This window comes from Anarrhichthys ocellatus, unplaced genomic scaffold, assembly GCF_004355925.1.
Source record: "Anarrhichthys ocellatus isolate YVR2014 unplaced genomic scaffold, GSC_Weel_1.0 scaffold19, whole genome shotgun sequence".
Classification (NCBI taxonomy): Eukaryota; Metazoa; Chordata; class Actinopteri; order Perciformes; family Anarhichadidae; genus Anarrhichthys; species Anarrhichthys ocellatus.
In genome coordinates, this window is record NW_022280049.1 from 5011916 (window position 1) to 5032217 (window position 20302).

At 47.6% G+C, this 20302-nt stretch overlaps 1 protein-coding gene across 1 annotated transcript in view; it reads left to right on the plus strand.

Moving 5' to 3' along the window:
• tenm2a (teneurin transmembrane protein 2a) overlaps positions 1-20302 on the plus strand; it is a 154786-nt gene that overhangs the window by 109400 nt on the left and 25084 nt on the right. The window contains exons 6-12 of the mRNA XM_031858161.1: positions 10130-10399; positions 11914-12119; positions 12779-12974; positions 14987-15088; positions 15555-15749; positions 17122-17322; positions 19389-19574. Coding sequence (XP_031714021.1) covers positions 10130-10399; positions 11914-12119; positions 12779-12974; positions 14987-15088; positions 15555-15749; positions 17122-17322; positions 19389-19574 — 1356 coding nt within the window. The remainder of the gene's footprint in view (positions 1-10129; positions 10400-11913; positions 12120-12778; positions 12975-14986; positions 15089-15554; positions 15750-17121; positions 17323-19388; positions 19575-20302) is intronic.

Here is a 20302-nt window from a genome sequence, read left to right on the forward strand (position 1 = left end):
TGTGTGTGTGTGTGTGTGTGTGTACCCCCTCTGAGTGCCCTTGAGAGTGGACCGCGTCCTCCAGAGCAGATCAAGGCCCCTTGCCTTGGGGCACACAGACCGATCCGGCCTCTCCTGAGCTTTGCGTGGTCACACCGCGCTGGACAGCCACATACAGAGGAAGGAAGGACCTTCCCCGTTGATACTTGAGGGCAGGGATGTAGTGGAGCGTAGGAACTCACCAAACCCTCCGTCTTGTTTTTATTAGCAGCGTTGGGGCTCACTTGGGGAATGCAATGAAACAAATATTTGTTTTCATCAGAGAACATGCTATTGTCAATAATATGAAGCTGATAAGGAACTAATGAGGAAAATATTTCAAAAATGTGTAAATCTGAGGACATAATTGCTTGCCTTATCTGCACTTCTTCTTTTTTCTTTTTTTTACCACTACATCAGTGTTAGTGAAAATGAGACTGGTAGGCATGCTCTACCAATACAGTGTGAATATACTGTGCTGTACATGGGAGCCTTTTTTTAACGGACTTCAGTGTATAAGAACATTTTCCTTTAAGTGCCACTTTCTGTGTATTTACTGTTTTATTGTATGCCAAACGTCAGTGCTTCGCCACCAAACTTAATTGTGCAAGTGGCAATAATTCGGTAAGCTGAAAGAGGCTGTAATGATACTTTATTGTCATTACAGTATTACTTTTGCGAACCGTGGGACTCCTTTTTTTCAGCTGCTGTCAGGAAATGTTTCGCTCCGGTGTTTTGTCTGTGCTGAACAGAGCTGTAGCAGTGCTGCCAAGCCTGAAACCCTTGTGTTTACCTAGCTTTTTGTAGCGTTAATCGTGCAGCGAGTTTCGGTCGGAAGAGTTCACTGCTCATAAGGGGGATTTTGTCGAGCCTTGTTTGTGTGTTATGTGTGTGTGTGTGTGTGTGTGAGAAAGCCCAGCACTCACTAGGGGGATTCTGCGGAGCACCCAGAGCCATGCAGCGTGAAGAGGACCCCGCTGAGGCGTCCGCCCAGGAGCCCGCTCATAAATTACACCAGGACACATGTGCCTAAACAGCACTTTTCATTTTTGTGCGAGCACGCGTGAGCGTATGTGTGTGAGTACTCCTCCCCACAGAGCTACCTGCGGGATGTGTGCGCGACAACGTGTGTGTCCGATAGCGAGGCTTTGTGGGCTCGCTGGCCTTCAAACAAAATCCTTTTTTTCTTTTGCGCTTCTTAAGGCCATAAATAAACACTGAACAATCTTCCAGAAACACACACACACATACACACACGTGTGCATACACAAGGAGAACCTTTTAGAAAGGCTGGACTCAGCATGCTTCAGGAGCACGGTAGATGTTATCTCTTTGAAGCTTCTTCACTGTGTCCTACTGTTAGAAAGGAGCCATGGGGATGAGATAAACACACACACACACATGGATACACAAGATGGAATAAGCATGTGCAGCTGTGTGTCTCTGCATATCTGTACAAAGAAATGTGTGTTTGCGTGAGTTAGAGAGAATTATTTTGTTCGGCTAACGCATTTAGCTCCCAACTGCGGCGGAGTATGGCCTTGTCTATACGTGTGAAGGAATGTCTAAATGGATGGAGGGAGGAGGATAAACGACACTGCTTGTTCTTCATTCCCCCGGCGTCTTGTTTGCTTGCTCCGCATGGAGCGCCGGAGCTAAAGGAGAGGTGGTTGCTAGGATACAGGTGAGCGGCTGGCATGCGGAAGGGAAGACGCGCCCGTCATTGTGTACGGCAACCTGGAGAGAGCGAGATATAGGGAGACGAAAGGGATAGAGTTAGAGCAGAGAGGGCAGAGGGGAAGAAGGGAGACACCGTCGGCGTGTGGCCAGAACGTAAAGGGGAGAGGAAGAGGAGGATAGATGGCTGGACAGACAGAGGCGGAGGACTGAGGCTGACATGTCACAGATTGAGGGGGGGAGAGGAGAGTGGTCTGTTTTCACTGCCGGGAAAAATGGAGGGTAGCTGACGGGGGGGTGACGAGACCGAGGGCAGGCAGAGAGAGGAGAGATGAAGGAGAGCGTGGCCTCCTGAGGTCCTGTCACCTGCAAATATCCGTGGGACTAATGTCTCCAAATTGATCACAGTGAGCGGAGAACTGAGGGAGTGTGACAGAGAGGGGGGGGGGGACAAGAACAGGGGGGGTGTGATGACAAAATAAGTTAGAAGCGAGAAGACGGATGTACGTCTCGGAGAGATGCACGGGGAGAGAGAAAATAAGAAGGGATGCGTTAGCAAGGAGATGAGGAGGCCGGTGTGATGAAAGATCGAGGACATGTCAGAATCCATGTGGACTGTTTTCACACAGACACAGGTGTGCCCTTGACTGCAATGAGTAAACTCGCTCGCGGGCGCCGGTGTCACCTTCGCGGGGGTGTTTCTTGTGAACGTGCGCGCGCGTGATGGCTGAATTTGTCAGGCTCAGTGGCATACTCCACATGGTATTGTCACCACTGATGAATGAGAGCGCACAAACACGCGCACACACACAGACGCAATGTATTTTTAGTCTTGCTCTCAGCTCCCCTTGTCTATTGATTAAACACACACACGCACGCACACGAACACACACACGCACGCACACGAACACACACACACACACACACACACACAGTGTCATCGAGTGTGACCTTCATGCCTCTGAGTCGACCACTTTCCATCCATCATTGCCGTCTCGCTGTACCAGACTGATCACAATCGCTTACTGACCATTCTTACCGCTCGTAAGCACCTCACTTCAGTGCATTCATAACGACGCTGCCTTACATAATAACATGTTAATGATTTTTACTGCTCAAAGACGTAGAGCTCTGCCAAAATACACCGGGTATTAATGTAATCAGAGTTTGCATTTTCTAAAGGGAAAAAAATGTGCATATTTTTGTCATTACGCTGGCTGCAGTGCAGTAGTGATCACCTGGCAGCTGGGTAGACAACAGGGGCGTTTCAGGAGAGCGTGTTTACAGATTTGTACTCAGTTTTAAACAAGACTCTTTTCTGTCTGAGCGTCCTCTAACGCACACCAGACAGGCTCATAGGAAAAGGAAATAATTAGAAAGAAAAGGTTGAATTCCTGTATATTGTCAGCACTGAGTTTGACGCCTCGGCCTTTTGTCAGGCATCCAATTCAAAATGTGAAGCAACACACCTTCATACTAAAGCCCCAGGCTCTAACAACCAATCAAAAGCGGGAGCCACTTTTCAAAAATACCTGAGACAATTATCACATCACATTGATTAAAATAATAAAAACAGGACCAAGCCCCCCCCCCCAAGATGCCACGTCACCACGCCTCCAACTTAAATGTTTCCTGACACACAAAGACACTGATTAGCACGTTTTTACAATAAATAACGTCTTCCTGCAACATTGACAGCTTAATGAAGTGTTTCCCAATTCATTTTGACCTTTAAAAGCAAAGCAGTGCCTCCTCTATGAGTTCAGAGCATTCAACCAGAGAGCAATGTTCCCCTCTTGGATCTGCATAGTTAATTATTCATTATGTCGAAATAAAGAAAGCAAAGCACGGAAATATGATATGTGTTCCTCATCTTTATCTTGTTAAGATACCGGCTATCACGTTCGGGAGCCAGTGTCTCAGGACATGTTTCAAGCAATAGAACCTGTTGGGAAAAATAGGGAAAAGACATGCAATGCATCGCAGATTATGTGTTGTTTTTTAACAGCTATGGCCCCATTTTTGGTGAATCGATGTCTACTAGCGACCCCGTTATCACAGGTTATATTTCTAGCAAGTCGTTGAGCCGAAGTGTGCTGTTCCTTTCTTTGATTGTTTTATTAACAGCTGCGAGAGTGCAATGCCGGTACTGTACCTTGTGAGTCGGTGTGTGTATGTGTGTGTGTGCTTGTGTGCGTGTGACAAAATGTAGCCCTGGAGACACTTACTGTAGCGGGGACTACTACGGAAAAGGTTTTTAGTACTTTGTTTAAATGTCTGTCTGTTGACTTTGTGGAGATTTTCTCAACGCGATATCGTCACAGCCATGCAAGATGCAGTAACGTAACTTTTAAAGTGTGTAGTTGAGATCAAAATGAAGGCCAAGTCCCAAGATGAGTGTATTCCGCACAAGAGCATCGGACGTAAGGGGGTAGGTAGGAGGCGGGTACGGCATGCTCCTGGCCTGATTTGGTGCTGCGGCTGGTGTGATCCCATCACAAGACGGTCTCTAGTTTGAATAGTTTTCAGAGGCTTCAGGAGGTGAAACTATTTTTTGAATTTCACAGTCCAAAAAAAGCAAAGTCTTCTGAAAGTAATTTGTTTTTTAGGCAGAAATATGACTTCTTTCCCCCTCTTCATTCCCAGCTTTTTTAATCATCTTACAACCTGTCAGGTTCATCTGAGCAGCCCTGTGGGGAGTCTCATCCCACTGCCTGAGTACATGCCTCTGGAATTAGAAGACAAAAAGAAAAATGGAGAGAAAATCCAACTATGTTGCTGATTGTGTATTCATGTTTCAGTTGTTTTTATTATATTATTCATTTTTTCGACAGATGTGTCTACTAGTGGCCCCTGATCAAAAGTTATATGAGTGATGTTCCCTTCTTGGATTGCTTCATTTGAATATTTTTAAGATACCCGAAGAAGTTAAACTGTCATTTCACTTTTCTTTTCTTTTTATTCAAGATTAAACCCAAATCAGATAAATCATATCTTTTTTCAGCAGAAATATGTTGTTTTTTTCCCCCCTCTTATCTATCTTATCAATCATCTCTGGACTCCTCAGCTTTATCTTTCAAACCCCTAGGGGGTCATGACCCAAGGTTGTTTTTTTTCAATAAGAAACAAAGACAGCGAGCCCCTTGAGTGTGTGTGTGTGTGCGTCTGCTTCAGTTGTGTCGGACCTGCTGGTCTCTGACGTTGTGGCTGCCTTCCAAAGCCAGCTCCTTGACCCCAAAGTCCCCTCTCACTCTGCATGTGGCTTCCCGTCTGCCGATACGAGGTGGAACAGCTAGAGGTCAGGATGTGTCGCTCATGCCAGTGTGGGTGTGCGTCCACATACATTTGGTGTGTGTGTATGTGCTGGGGTGAGGTGAGGACATATGGTGAATGCAGGAACCTGGGCATAAGGATCAGACGGGGAGCGCGTGTCCCTAGCAGCAGGGCCTGTCGCACTGATAAAGGTTAGGATCTTACCACACGCCGCCGGTCCAGGAAGAGGGCAGGGCATGGCCGGGACCGGCCACAAGGCGCTATACCATCTGCACCAGAGGGATAAATGGGTCATCAGCATGGGCCAGGTGATACAAAACCCAGTGCACACTTGTTCAGCCAGTACACGGTGGAAAACATCAATGTTTGTCCTTTGACTTCCTGTCTGTTTACCTGGAGTGTCTGTACGTGCTTTGGAGGATCTATTCTTTGCTTTGATGTTGTGCATAAATCCAGAATTCACAGCCTGTCTGACATCACTGCGGAGCGTTTGCACCGCCCCGCATCAAGCGCGCGTGGGCTCATTTCATTCTTTTATTTCCTCATTCATTTATTCATTAGTGCGGGTCTTATCTGGGCCCAATCGTTACTCCAATTAGGCCCATGGTGCTTCACTAGTCCTGTGTTGGAAACAGGAGACGGATGATGGGGAAGCGAAAGAAAGAAATGTCTGTCCTCTCTTCTCCTCTCCCGCGTCTCTCATTTTCTTTCAGCCTCTCCGTCTCTTGGCCTCCAGAGCGGACTCTTCTCCCCGTCTCTCTCTCTCTCTCCCCCTCGCTCATTCCCTCTCCCTCTCTGATCTGCGATAAGATAGCATAGTTCCTCATATCCTGTTTCTAATACAGATCGATGAGAGGGAGAGGACCGAGGTAGGAAGGGATGAGACGAGGCAGAGTGGGTTGATGAGGAGAGGAAGAAGGCGCAGGGAGGGGCGGGGGGCTGGGGGGGTGGGGGTTAGGGTAGAGATATCTGAAGAGGAAATGAGGATTCAGAAAGGAGGACATCACTCAGATTCACATCTCTTTTCATTTAGCCCCATCACACAGACACACACGCAGGCGCACGCAGGCCGTCTCAATGTCTCAGTGCCAATAAGGAAGCCATTTCTGCTGCGTGATTGAGTGAGTTGCCGTTTCTCTCTGCCAGACGCTGTTCTGCAGGTAGGAGCTGCGAGAAAAACTCACATAACCTTTTGTGTTGCAGTCAATTACAGTTCAGTTGCATCAGCTGGGTAAGGAGGTCCCGCCGGGGGTTGCTGTGTGTGTGTGTGTGTGTGTGTGTGTGTGTCTGCGTGCATGCACTTGTTGTTAACACCGTGCAATTTTAAGCATGCATACGCAGATACACACACACACACACACACACACACACACACACACAGGAGCAGACAAATTGTCTCTCTCAGTGTCTATGACCCCCGAGGGCAGCAGCCAACCGCCGCCCCCGTCCCTCTGTCTGAGACTAAATGATCTCAGCGAGCAGCGCCTTAACAAAAAACGTATCTGAGAGACAAGCCCGCTTTATTTATAGACTACATAAGTGGATATTGTGTTGTAAATTCGAAGAAACATCCCAAATGGACTGAATATTGAGCAGATGAGGGGCAGCACGCTGCTTTTTTCCCCCCCTCAGTCTCTCTCCCTCCATGTTAGCACCGCACCCCTTTTGCTGCAGAGACGGGGGGGGGGAGAAAGGTGCAAGCGATACAGAAAAAACGCAAAGGTGCGGCGTGGTGGGGGGGGGGCAGAGAAAAGGCTTCCTCAACCAATTAGTAGACGGGCCGAGGATGGGCGGGGCTGGTCTCAGCTACAATTACCGCCCTAATTGAGGTCAGAGTTGTTAATTTAGTGGTGAATTAGAACAGTTAATATGCATTTACCAGGACGGCCAGGGGAGATGGCAAAAGTGTGTGTGTGTGTGTGTGTGTGTGTGTGTGTGTGTGTGTGTGTGTGTGTGTGTGTGTGTGTGCGCGCATACACTTGTGCTCTTCGTGTAATCTTGGACGCATTGCAAGCGAGTACACACGAAAGCATGCAAGGGGCCATTCTCCTGCCTTTGGTGCAATTAGGAGCAGTGCAATTCGGTTCAACGGGAGATGCTGCCTGTTAACTACGGCATGATACGGGTGAGGCGGGCGAGAGACACGAGAGCGAGAGAGTTTGAACAGTTGGAACATGTTCCAGAGAACAGAATGATGATGATACAATATCTTCCAGTCAGGGGGCGCTCAGTGAACAGTCTGCCCACAAAGTCACCTTTCTCCCCACCCCCCATGCAGAAATCCATTTTGCACCCTTTAACTCTGACACGTATAAATATTTCCCAAAACACACGTCAGAGCATGAATCACCGCCATCTTTTCTCACCCAACCAGTCAACGCGATGCAGGGCCACTCATCCCTTAAATCTTTCCCCTCCACTTGCCATCTTCTTCTCCGTTCCTCATTCCATCCGTAGGGGCTCTTATTCATCTCATCCTCTCTTCTCTGCAGCATCATCATCATCATCACGTAGCCTGTTTCCCTGCATTTTTCTTCTTTTTTTTATCCTCAGGGGATTCTATATGTTCTTTAATATTCTCTCAGATCCTTTCTGTCCTCCAGTATTCTCTCTGTTCCTCTCCTGTTCTCCTCCTCTCTGCCGAGGTTCGGCGCGACTCCTTCAAGACCCCCCTGACCCCCCCGGTCCTCGTCCCTCTGTCCATCACGCTGTCCATTTTGCTTCTTGTTTTGTCACGGGATCACGTGTGCTGCTGCCGCTGTTTCAGATGCTGTCTTCTGCAGATGATACTGGCAAGCACTTTGCCTCTCTAAATTATGCATCGAGATTACATAAAAATAAAAAACAACCTCTCGAAGCAACAGATCTATTTTTAATCCCACTCGTTTGCTTGTTAAACCTGTTTCTCTGTGATCTTTCCACGTGTACATGTGTGTGTCTGTGTCTGTCTGTCTGTGTGTGTGTGTCTGTGTGTGTGTGAGAGATTAAAAAGGAACGCAGCCCAAGTCAGACTCTCTTGTTCTCCTTGTATCTGTCTGTCGAATTCAATTCAGATTGTCTTCATTGGCATGGCATTTAATAAAGCCTTCCAATGCTCCTTCAAAAACAGTAATTACGGCAATTATGATCCGAAAAGAAAATGCTTAAAATCATGGCAACGCAATGCTAAATACATCAATTTCAGAGGTTTCATTTTGGCTGAAATTACACCCTAACAAAGTCAGAAGTGTTGTTAGAATGAGGGATGGTGCTCGTAAGGAGAATGATAACGCGTGTCTCTCTTTGTCTCCGTCTTTCTCTCTCTCTCTGTCTCTCTCTCTATTTATCTCTCTCTCCCTCTCTCTCTCTCTCTCTCTCTCTCTCTCTCCCTCTCTCTCTCTCTCTCTGTATCTGTCTCTCCTGCTCTTTGTGTTGCTGCAAAAGAAACCTGTTGACAAAGCATTGGCTTTTGTGCTCCTTGTCGCCAAGGAGTAAGAGTGCCATCTATTGGTCAACTTCTCACAACCGCCCACGGACAAAAAAAAAAAGGAAATGGAGGAGAGAGAAAAACTCATTTAGGAAAACCATACATGTGCACTGGCCCCTTAAACACACACAATGAGCAGACGTACACAGCCAACTATAGGGCTGTCTGATGCGTTCTTGGGCATGACCTAGATGGAGAGCACCGTCACAATAGACTCGCTATAAGCTTACTGTCTCCTGCCGATTCAATTGGTAATCTTTCCATCGACTGCTTCCCCGTGATACCATCTTCGCGCGCGCCTGAATGTGTGCGCGGATGCATGTCTGCATTATCTAGGAGGAAGGACAGGCAAAGATAAGAAGAAGGGGGGGGGGGGGAAAGGGGGAATTAAAAGGAAAAGGGAGAGAGGAATGAAGGTCAGCGTGGTGAGAGAGGAGAGGGCAAGAGGTGGAGAGAAGAGAGACAGAGAGACAAGGGGGGAGGAAGGACACCGTAGTTCCTTCACTCCGTCTCTCTTGCTCTCTACACCAGCACCCCCTCCATGAAAAATTGAAAAAAAAGAGCTGACAGCGGAGGCAGCCGAGGTGTCAGCGCTTTCCTTTGACCAGGAGCGAGGGAGGGGGGGAGAAAGAGAGGAAGCATAAAAAGGGGAGAAACAAAGAAACAGATAGAGGAGAGCGGGGATGGAGGAGGGGTGGGACATCGGGGGGGGGGGGGGGGGGGTGAGAATGAGTCTGCCCCGGCAGCAATTCCTGAAGCCGCGTCTCTCCTTTTTCTTGCAACTTTTTTCACTCATCCCTGTGTGTGCAAAAACTGGGCAAGTGGAGATAGAATTTGAGAGGAGGGAAATTGATTCCAAGGTGTTATGGGGCTCATGTGGTGGGGATAAGGCCGACGCAATACACCTACATAATGCATCGGAACACGATCGCGCATCCACGCCGTGTGCATCCCCGAAGCTCGCATCACAGGGTTCATGTATATATATATACAACACAGCAGGCGCAATGGGCCTTTCCCATAACATATTTTAAATATTCAATCGTGAGCAAAGGGTATGCATAACGGTTTCTTTCATTGCGACGAACACGGGTACTCCCCGCGCTGTAAATACTCACTATAGCACGCCGAACGTGTATTCATCCACAGCTCTGAAATAGTCCCCCACACAAATGCAGCGCATCCACACCGGGCAACGCTTTGGCAGCAAGCTAAGGGGGGAAGAGACGAGTAAAGAGCTGACAGACTGAGGAGCGAACACACCGGAACAGTCTCATCCCACCAGCACACGGTAACACAACAGAGGACAAAAGAAGAGGAGAAGAGAAAGGAGGGAGCCGTGGAGCGATCTCTTCAGAGAGCAATCTGTCACTCGCTCTCTGCGAGATGGTGAAAAGGCCTCCAAATAAAAGCCGGAGATGCTGTCAAGTTGAAAGAAGATTGTGAGAGGTTGAGGGGGGGGGGGAGCGAAAAGAGGAAAAAACGAAATAAGAAAAGAAGGATCCTTACGGTTTATAATTGTCTGTTTTGTAAGACTTGCCTCGGTTTCCGTGCTGTCGGTTACCTGCCACTTTGTTAGCAGTGTTTTTGATTGCATTAACAAAGAAGGGAAAGTGGCGCGCTATAAAAGCTGCACGTATTGATGACAGATCAGACTCACAGGTTTGGCCTCCTGTATTTCTTTGTCTTGATGAGCTTTAAAGTTTGTCTTTATTTTTCACATCAGTCTTGTAGACAATCCACTGTTCAAGTCATATGTCCTCACACTCCCTCCTCTTCTCTCTCTCTCTCTCTCTCTCTCTCTCTCCATCTCCATCTCCATCTCCATCCCTCTGTGTGCAGCGATCAACTTGCTGGGTTTGACATGGAAGCTCAAGCCATCCGACGGCCCTGTGTTAAACAACGGACTGGGAGCTGGCTTGCCTGTCAACAGCGATGTGGCCACGCTGCCCTCTGGAGGCAGAGGTATGAACTGCAGCACACACCCACACAACCCCCCCCCCCCACACACACACACACACACACACTAGAGTCCACACACACACACACACACACTGCATGCAGAGCTACGCAGCAAAACATTGCAGCCTGCCATCGAAGAGGATAAGGCAGGTGATATTCACATTGTCCACAAATCCCATGAGAACACCAAAACCAACAGTGTATTAACCTACTTACAAGCACTGCCTGTGTGTTGAAAACCCGACGTTTCCTCTGTGTCACGGAGCTCCATTGTTGTCCAAAAAACAAATAAAAACATATCAGTGAGCCGCACTGTTGCGTCGGGTAATGTGTTCTTTCGTAACGATGATATTTGGACTAAGCACCACAAGCACAATACCGGTGCTGTAAATACTCACTGGCTTGCCAAATTAATCCGCAGCTCAAAAAAAAATAGTCCCCAACAAATGCAGCACTCACTGCTAAAATAAAGCCGTATATTTTTTTTTTTAGCCCATTTTCTTTAAAGATTTACGTGTTCAGTGGAAGCAAATTGGCTTGGGGCTGAGTGCAACAGACGGGGTGGGGAAGTCGAGAAGTATTTGAAGGACAGACTAACACTTTGTCGGATTTGTTGAAAACAAGAGCGCCAGTCTCATCCTTTAAGGCTTTTTAAATGCTGTGTCTGCTGTGCGTCACATACTAAAACCCCAATAGATTTTTTTTTTCCCACACACAAACAGGCTCACACCACACTAAAATATTTTCATAATTCATGACACAGTACTAGCTGTGCTATCAGTGTGTGCTGTTTAACCACTCCGCTGAGTTGTCTCTAGCTTGTTGTATCGTCTCAGACAGAAGCCCCCCCCCCCCCCCCCTCCCTGCCTTCTCTCTTTTAAGGCCCCCATGCGGTTCTCCATCTATTCTTCCTTCACTCGCTCGATCTGGCTCTGTAACACACACAGCATGTACTATAGGTACGTGTGGGCTGCTGCTCTGTGTCTGTATTCTGTATTAATGAGAGGACTGTTGTGTTGTGTTCCCCAGCCGTCTAGGCCAGATGCTGCTGTTGTTCTTCTCATTGTTACTTTTATTTCTTTGCTATTCCGCACACACACACACACACACACACACGCATGCACACTCACTCTCAGTAGTTTTTTTTTTTTGTGTCTGGGACCCAACACACTGCTGTTAGATGACTGACCTGATTGCAGGATGCTGTCTGCGCGTCTTCATGGAAAGCTCTGCCCTGCACTTCTATCAGCCCTCTCTCCTTTTAGCCCAGACAACAACGTCCACAGTCTCAAAGGCTCCCACACAAAAGGCATCACCGGTCAAACGTAGCAACACCGGGTTTTAACGTAAACTTGGGGCGCGCCGTTTGCAGAGCTAATGGTGCTCGTCCTCTGCTATTCGACGGCCATGAAGTTTTATGGCAGCTCATTTCCGGCAGACAGTGATGATTAACTATTGACTCTGACAATCGATGCCCGTAATCACAGATTATGCAGTTTCTTTTCCCCTCGCTCCAGGGCCGTGGGCGGGCCGGAACAGCAGCATAGACACGGGCAACATTGAGGTCGGGAGGCGGGTGACCCAAGAAGTGCCCCCAGGAGTGTTTTGGAGGTCCCTGCTCCACCTCGGACAACCCCAGTTCCTCAAGTTCAACATCTCGCTCGGCAAGGACGCCCTGTTCGGGGTGTACATTCGCAAGGGCCTGCCTCCTTCACACGCACAGGTGAGATCTGGCACCGAGTGCGAGCGAGTTCTAGATTATACATCTCTTACACCTTTAGGGTAAAAGGCTAATCACGTAATTATAATTCCATTCATTAGGAACACATTATCTTCATATTGATCAGCTGCAGTGGAGAATGGATTAAGAAAAACTTGCTTGTGTCATGGGACAGCCTAAAATTAATATGTGATTCATTATAATGGTTGTTTGAAAAAACTCATTTAGTCTTAAGAGTTACACTTAATTAAATTTCACAGTAATGTAACTTTTAGTGCCTCTTATTAATTAGAGACTACAGTTAACAGCAGATTTGATTTGTAGAATTGGATAATTGCATCTGAATAAGCGTTTTTGGCTGCCTGGCCTTAAGCTGGTAAAGGCCGTGAAGTTGAGGCCACTGTGCAGCAGTGAAAAACAAAACTTTCTGTGGAATGACAGCCCTCAAGGATCTCTCTGTGGGATTCTTTGTGCTTCTCTGGCATTTTCCAGCCACCCTTACTTCCCCCATCTTTTAATCTTCCTGCATACACAACAATTGGTTATTTTTCTCAGTCGAAAAAAGTGCCAGCGCAGCACTTCATAGTTGAATCGAAGATTTCATACTCACATTCTCGCCTCCCCTGAACCCCACACTTTGTTTTTTTTCCCCTCTCCCGCAGTATGACTATATGGAGCGCCTGGACGGGAAGGAGAAGTGGAGCGTGGTGGAGTCTCCACGGGAGAGGAGGAGCATCCAAACCGTGGTCCTCAACGAGGCGGCGTTTGTCCAGTACCTGGACGCCGGCGCCTGGCACCTGGCGTTCTACAACGACGGCCGGGAGAGAGAGGCGGTCTCCTTCAGCACAAACGTCATGGGTGAGACAGAGTCAGCGTTCGTAGCTGCGGCTGGAGTGAGGGAGGTCAAATGAAATTAAGCACCAGCATTCAGGAGAGGGAAAGAGGAGGGAGACGAGGCTATTCATTACCAGTGACACCGATTTAGCATCGCAGTCCTGCAGGATAACACTGTCGGACTCACGACGGACAGGTTTTTATGCAGCAGAATCAACGTCGTCTTTATTTATTCCAAGGGTTCTTCATTGTCATCAAAACCCAATCCCTACATTACCCACAATTCAACTCAAACGCTTTGGTCATAGGTTCAGGTGTGTCACGCTTGTAGCGACTAATGTAGCCTCGAGCCGCTATCCTCAAGCAGAGACGAGGAGGTCAGGCGAGCTCGATTCTCTCTAACTCCACACCCCCAGATTGTTTTTTTCAACTTTCAAACTTCAGCTTCCAACTTACTTCAGCGCCGCCGGATGCTGCTGACTCGAGTGGCACCACTTGTTTTCACATATGCAGTAGTACTCTCAAAGACCCGCAGACATTTGATGTGTAAAATTGCTGGGACATGGAAGCATTTCAGTCAGATTTAGTCCACCATTTTTCAAAGACTTGACACATTCGCAGGGTGCAAAAACACTCGCCGGTGTGCACAACGTTGCCGCTAGCAACACAACCATAGCGACATTGTCAAGTAGGCAGGACCGCTTAGTGAGTTTAGAAGATGTGTTTTTGCCAAAACGAAGTGGGATAAATTGACAGTGCGCATTCAAAAACAAAACACAACTTATTACACCGGAGAGCGTGGAATCACTTGGTGTGTAAAAAAGATAAAGATGGATCCAAAAAAAAAACCTGTAAATCGGACGTTTTTAGGACCTGAAAAAGCTCCCCAAATGATTTCAATTGTGTTGGAGGCATGAGTGCGAGAACAAGAGGGATGGATAGAAAGAGTCAAGCCGAGTGAAAGAATCCTTCACTGTCAATATCTGGCAGGAGTGCTTTCAGCAGTAAGAGTGGTCGAGAGAGGGAGAGGCAGAGGCGGCGAGGGCAGAATTGGAGCGAGTAGTGAGAGGGGGAGCTGGAGGAGAGACATAATGGTGGGGGCAAAACCAGAATGGAGTGAAGTGGAGTGAAGGATGGGAGAAGGAGGAGCTGAAGAGGGGAATGAAAGGGAGGCCGGCATTAGGGTAAGAGGGAGGCATGGGGCTTAGATCCGTGGGAGAGGGGGAGGGGGGGTGGCTGAGCACAGAAAACGACGGAGGAAGTGTTCGAGAGGAAGATAGGCTGAGTCATGCTTTGTGAAAGAAAAGTGGAAGCTGAAAAAAAAAAAGCATGAGTGAGAGGAGGAAGGGACGGATAAGAGTCCAAAAATGCCTCCTTTTTTCATCCCACCAAACTTCTTTTGGTCTTTGTAAGTGGGTTAAGAGGCACTGGAAGGTGGATGGGGCACTGAAGTCATGTACGAACACCAGCCAGAAAAAAAACACACACTCACACCAGCAAAAATCTGCGGAGATGCACCAAACAACCACACCGGGATGAAGTATTAATGACCTCGGTGAGCGGTAAACAATCAAAACGGGGGAGAAATGCCAGAATATAGTGAAGAGGGAGGGGTGAAGGAGCAGAGGACGGGGTTGGAGCGTAAAGCGCTCTTATTTTCTGATATAGTGAGCAGGGAAATGATGGATGGGTAACGGCGTTTCGAAGAATGTCTGATTCGAAATGCATTCTCTCCACGCTGTGAAAAATGCATTGAAAAAGGAATGTAAGGAATCTTTGAGGAAGACGCTTGCTTTTGATGTGTGTGTGTGTGTGTGTGTGTGTGTGTGTGTGTGTGTGTGTGTGTGACTGTGACTGTGAGACTACCGAGCGCCTTGACTCCATTTGTAGCATCTTAAGGAATGAATGGTGCCAATGATTTAATCGAATGCTTTGATGCCTGCCATCCAACTCTCTCACCCCTCCCCTCTTCCCCTCTTCCCCCCTCTCTCTCTCTCTCTCTCTCTCCCTCCGTCTCACTTCTGTCGTCTTCACAGATTCAGTGCAAGAGTGCCCGCGCAATTGCCATGGCAACGGAGAGTGCAATTCTGGTGTGTGCCACTGCTTCCCAGGATTCCACGGCATGGACTGCTCCAAAGGTATTAGCCGCTTGCAAATGTGGGGTTTTTTTCGGTTCCCGTCGCATCTGAAAAAAAAGTTCTGCCGTTTCCGCCGTCTAATTAGACGAGCGGGCACATTTCAGGGGGCTCCGTGCGGCAAGCAGAGCGGATTAGCGAGGTGGCGCACGGCCCGAGGTGGAGCCGAGACAAGATGACTGATGATGAATGGCAGCTCCCCCAGCCGACGTCTCCCTGGCTCTGTGCTCACCTGGGATAGACAGCTTTGATGAATAGTTTAGTTACCTCTGCCTGTAATTACTCTTCATGTCATCGCCACTCTCCAGCCCTTTAACCACTCTATTCGCCCTCATGCACTGCTGTGACGCGTCGGTGGGGTTAGGCAGGTGTGGGTGGCTTCTCACTGCTTTGAGAATCCCTAAAAAGCCTCCTAATTGGTTTAATCTCTCCCCTCCCCCCCACACCCTTCTTTTCTCCGTTCCTCCAGCGGCGTGCCCGGTGCTGTGCAGTGGTAACGGCCAGTACGACAAGGGCTCCTGCGTGTGCTACAGCGGCTGGAAGGGACCCGAGTGCGACGTCCCCGTCACGCAGTGCATCGAGCCCCTCTGCAGCGGCCACGGCTCCTGCACCGACGGCAACTGCGTGTGCTCCATCGGCTACAAAGGGCCGAGCTGCGCAGAGGGTGAGAGGGGGGGCGGAACATGAATGTTTGCACCAAAACAAACGCGCCCGCAGACTCACAGCTACACTCCTTCACACTCCAGTCAGACAGCTCATCATAGCATAATCTTAATCTGAGTTCTCTCTCTCTCTCTCTCTATATATATATATATATATATATATATATACATATATATATATATATATATATACATATATATATATATATATATATATACATATATATATATATATATATATACGTATGATACCGCAGCCAAACACATGAGAGACTTTATTAAGGGATGAAAATAGCTTCTATTGATCCTTAAGAAGGATCAGGCTGCCACATTCTCGGTCATCAGAAAGCTAAGAAAGAGAGAGGGATAAGAGCTGGAGGGGGAGTCAGGGCGGCGATGAGAGGTGAATATGTATGAAGGCAGTGAGAACTGGAGAAGGAGGGACAGAAGAGAGCGCAGGGTGAAGATGAGGAGATGGAAAGAAAGACAAAGGGAAGAAAGGACTGGAGTACAGGGCCGGAGAACAAGGTCAGCATTTTCTCCTGCTCTTCTCCTCCCTCCCATCTAATTCTTTTTCCCCATCTCCTTTGGTCTCAAATCTGATATTCATCACAGCAGAGTCCCTCAAACAATTTACCTGGAGTGCTAGCGACATGAAAATCGATAACTGTGATCCGCCGTTTCTGCCGGGCAAACAGAAAACCGAACCGAGGGGCCGAGGTTATGCGCGAGCGCGTGCTTTTTTTTTCCTGACCGTGCGTGTGCATAGGGGTGCGAAGGGGTCAATCATGCCTGAAGAGGAGGAGGGAGAGAGAGAGGTGTCAGACAAAGAGGATGAGGAGAGAAAGAGGGAGAGAAAATGGGAGCGACAGGGATGGAGAGGGGTGGGTGGGCTCTCTGCCGGGAGGAGGTAATTTGTCAAATTGGTTTTCACTCACTGCTCGGACTCAGAGCTGCCTGTCAACCTGGCAGACTGACAGTGTCAGATTCTCGCCTTTGTATTCGCGCATACACACCACTGCTTAAGCGGGCCCGCACACGCACGCCGAGCGCTCGCGCCGAATAATGTGTCAGCGAGACTCGCTGCCGTTTGCTGCTATGCCCAATGCAATTATAGACCCGGCTATTCATTATCGTGAGCTTTAATTGCCTTAGTAATACGTCTGGTAATATTTTTTCTTCTGTTACATCGTCGTTTTGTGTACACAAAGAGCGAAAATATATCCTTTGTGGCGTCTCTTTCTCATATTTAATTTGTGTCTGGAATCAGCTCTGATGTGACGTTTTCTAGCTTGTGGTTGTTTTTTTGTTCATTTCTCTCTTTTTTTCTCCCTGGTTTTTTTTTCACATGGGTGTATCTCTGGCTTAATGCAGTGGATTGCCTGGATCCGACATGTTCCAACAATGGCATCTGTGTGAACGGGGAGTGCCACTGTAAGCCAGGCTGGGGTGGGCTCCACTGCGAGCTGCCCAGGGCCCAGTGCCCAGACCAGTGCCACGGCCACGGAGCCTTTATACCAGACACCGGGTTGTGCAGCTGTGACCCCAACTGGATGGGACCTGACTGCTCTATGGGTAAGTGCGACCGCAGCGCCACTCCGGCTGCAGTAAAGCGGAGTAAAGAAGGAGTTTGGGGTGTCATACTTAGGGAGAAAACGAGCTTCTGACTACCCATTGTTGCAACTAATTGTGTGGTCCCCCTAGGATACGGGGCTAATTAGTTTAGCATTTTATTTAATACTGTTTGGGTTTTCAAACTGTGTTTGGATGAAATCTACAAAACCACAACCGATGCAACTTGCTCAGAAATAGAAAACAGCAACTGTTTTAATATCTAAGCCAAATTGGAGCAAACAGAAACCAAAACATGTGACATGTTTTACTGTCAAGGCTATATAAAATCTTTTAATAGACCGTCAGTGACACTATAAGGTTATTTTATGATTATCAGGGTAGTGCTCAAAATCCGAAATGGGCACTGCAAGGCACTTTTATTTGTACAGCGCATTTCATTACAACAGGCTTTACATAAAAGTAGCAACATGCAACAAGTATAAAGAAATAGTAATTAATAAAATGCAAGAAAAGGCAGCTACAGCAACAAAAGAAAAGACTAAAGGAAAATGAAGAACAACCACCCACAGCCAAGCACATAACAAACCCCCGCACACAGCCCACACACACACACAGCAACTATTCATAAGCCTAAGACAATTAAAAGAACAACTTTTAAATGTACTTTTGAACATCACAGCTGTGACAAATCTCAGGTCCTCATCAAGGCCAATGATGGCAATAGGAAGAAGAAAATGGAGGGCGCCTGCAGTCACTTCCTGTGCACGAGGCTCATAACTCCCAGCTGCACCCCTGGATGGAGTAGAACAACACCATTGATATTGCTTGTAAAAGTAGCTGAGCTCATGTTTAGCCGCCTTTTATAATAAAATACTCAACTTCCACAAAAAAAAAAACTGTTAAGAGGGACGGCAACCTCCACCAGGCTCTCAACGCTTCCCAGTCACAGGAAGAGCTCCAGCATTTTCTTTGTGAGACAGGCAATGCTTAGCTTTAATAAAGACAACATTGTTCCACGCTGCAGGATCCCTCAGCAAGTGTGTATCAAAACATCGGTACATACTGCATTGCCTACGCAGCACATGAGCGGGATTGTCACATCTCACCACATGCGCCATCGCTGCCTGCAACATGGGAGCCTCCCAAACAAAGCGGAGGAAATAAACCCAGTCTTCAGTAAAAAAAACCTTGGCGCTGATTTTAACGGGTGTTCAGTGGATAAATGTATTCAGTGTAATGCAGGTTTGATTGTTTTTCCGCTTTGGGCTTTTTTTGGCACTTGGGTAATTTGACATTGTTGCTCAGTGTCACAGGGGATGAAGTCAAACAGCAGAGATTCAAAACTATGGTTTAAAAGTGAAAGTTTGTACACGTCCTAGTCATGGATGGGTTACTGAACAGGCCTACCGGGCACAGGCACAGGGGCCCAACGTGTCAGGGGCCCCCCCTTGTATTCACTTCCAAAATGTCACTCAAAGAGACATGTACAGACCACAGAGAGTTGCAAAGTGACCAAGAAGAATCAGAAAATGACTACAAAGAGACACTAAAAGACTACAAAGAGACACTAAATGACCAAATAGGACAGAAATTGCCTCAAAGAGACACAAAAAGACTATAAAGAGACACTAAAGCACTACAAAGAGGTATAAAACAACTCCAAAGAGACACAAAATGACCACAAAGAGACACATAATCACAAAAAGATTCACGTTGACTACAAAGAGGCGCAAAACACCAACCAAAAGAGGCAAAAGCATCACATAGTCTGCGTGTCTTGCTCCTCTGTAGGAGAGATGGTGGGGGCTTTTGCATGTCTGTGCCCAATAATTACATTTCAACATGAAAATATAGCTATTGCAACAACAGATATATGTTACCAGACACAAGAAACTCCAGACATCCTTTTACCTAGTCACCAAATCAGTGCTCACTGAGCCGTATCTCCATTGTGTCAGAGTGCACAAATGCAAAAGTAGAAAAATGCAAACCTACAAACAACATCAACTTTTTGAGTCCTGACATATAACGTGTGTGTGACCCAGATCTTTCTCCGTTCCCTTCAGAGGTGTGCTCAGTCGACTGTGGGACCCATGGAGTGTGCATGGGCGGAGCCTGTCGCTGCGAGGAGGGCTGGACCGGCTCAGGCTGCGATCAGCGGGTGTGCAACCCGCTCTGCATCAAGCACGGCACCTGCAAGGACGGCAAGTGCCAGTGTCACCAGGGCTGGAACGGAGAGCACTGCACCATTGGTAAGCGCCTCCATGTATTCGTGTGCGCGCTTGGGCGGGGGGGTGTGCACCAAAAAAATCAACAAACACCCAGTCAGTCAAAACTGGCAGCTCCTTTCCTCTGTGTTAAAGGTATGTGGAAATGAGAAGTGGAGGCCAAAAGGGAGACTTTTGGGAATTTGAAGAGGGTGAGGGGGGGGTGACGTAAGAGGTGGGCAAACAGAGAGGAGAGGAGTGGAGGTGGTAGAATCACAAAAGAGCACGATTTAGCCGCTTTTGGGTTGCCTCTCAACTGCAGACCCCAGGAGTGTCAGTTTCTTTGGCCTTTGAAACACCAAAGTTACGTGATGAAAGGTAAAACTCTTCACCTCACCAGGATCAAACAAAAAATCTCTCTCTCACATTGTGTGTGTGTCTGTGTGTGTGTGTTGGGTGGGTGGGTGGGTGTGTGTGTGTGTGTGTATGCACACAGTTGTGCCAGTGTGTGTGCTGTGAGTGTGCCTTTAAATGCCAGTCAATCACTGTCTCATACGACATCACTGTCACTTTGGATGGATGAGTGCCAGATTTCTGTGATTCGCTCAGAGTGCTTTGAGACACAAAGTCTCATTTCCCTGTCACCACAAGCACTGTGATTGCAATCTGATACACACAAACACCGAAACACACACAAAGCAACACACATGTATATGTATCTATATGTATATATATATATATATATATATATATATATATATATATATATATAT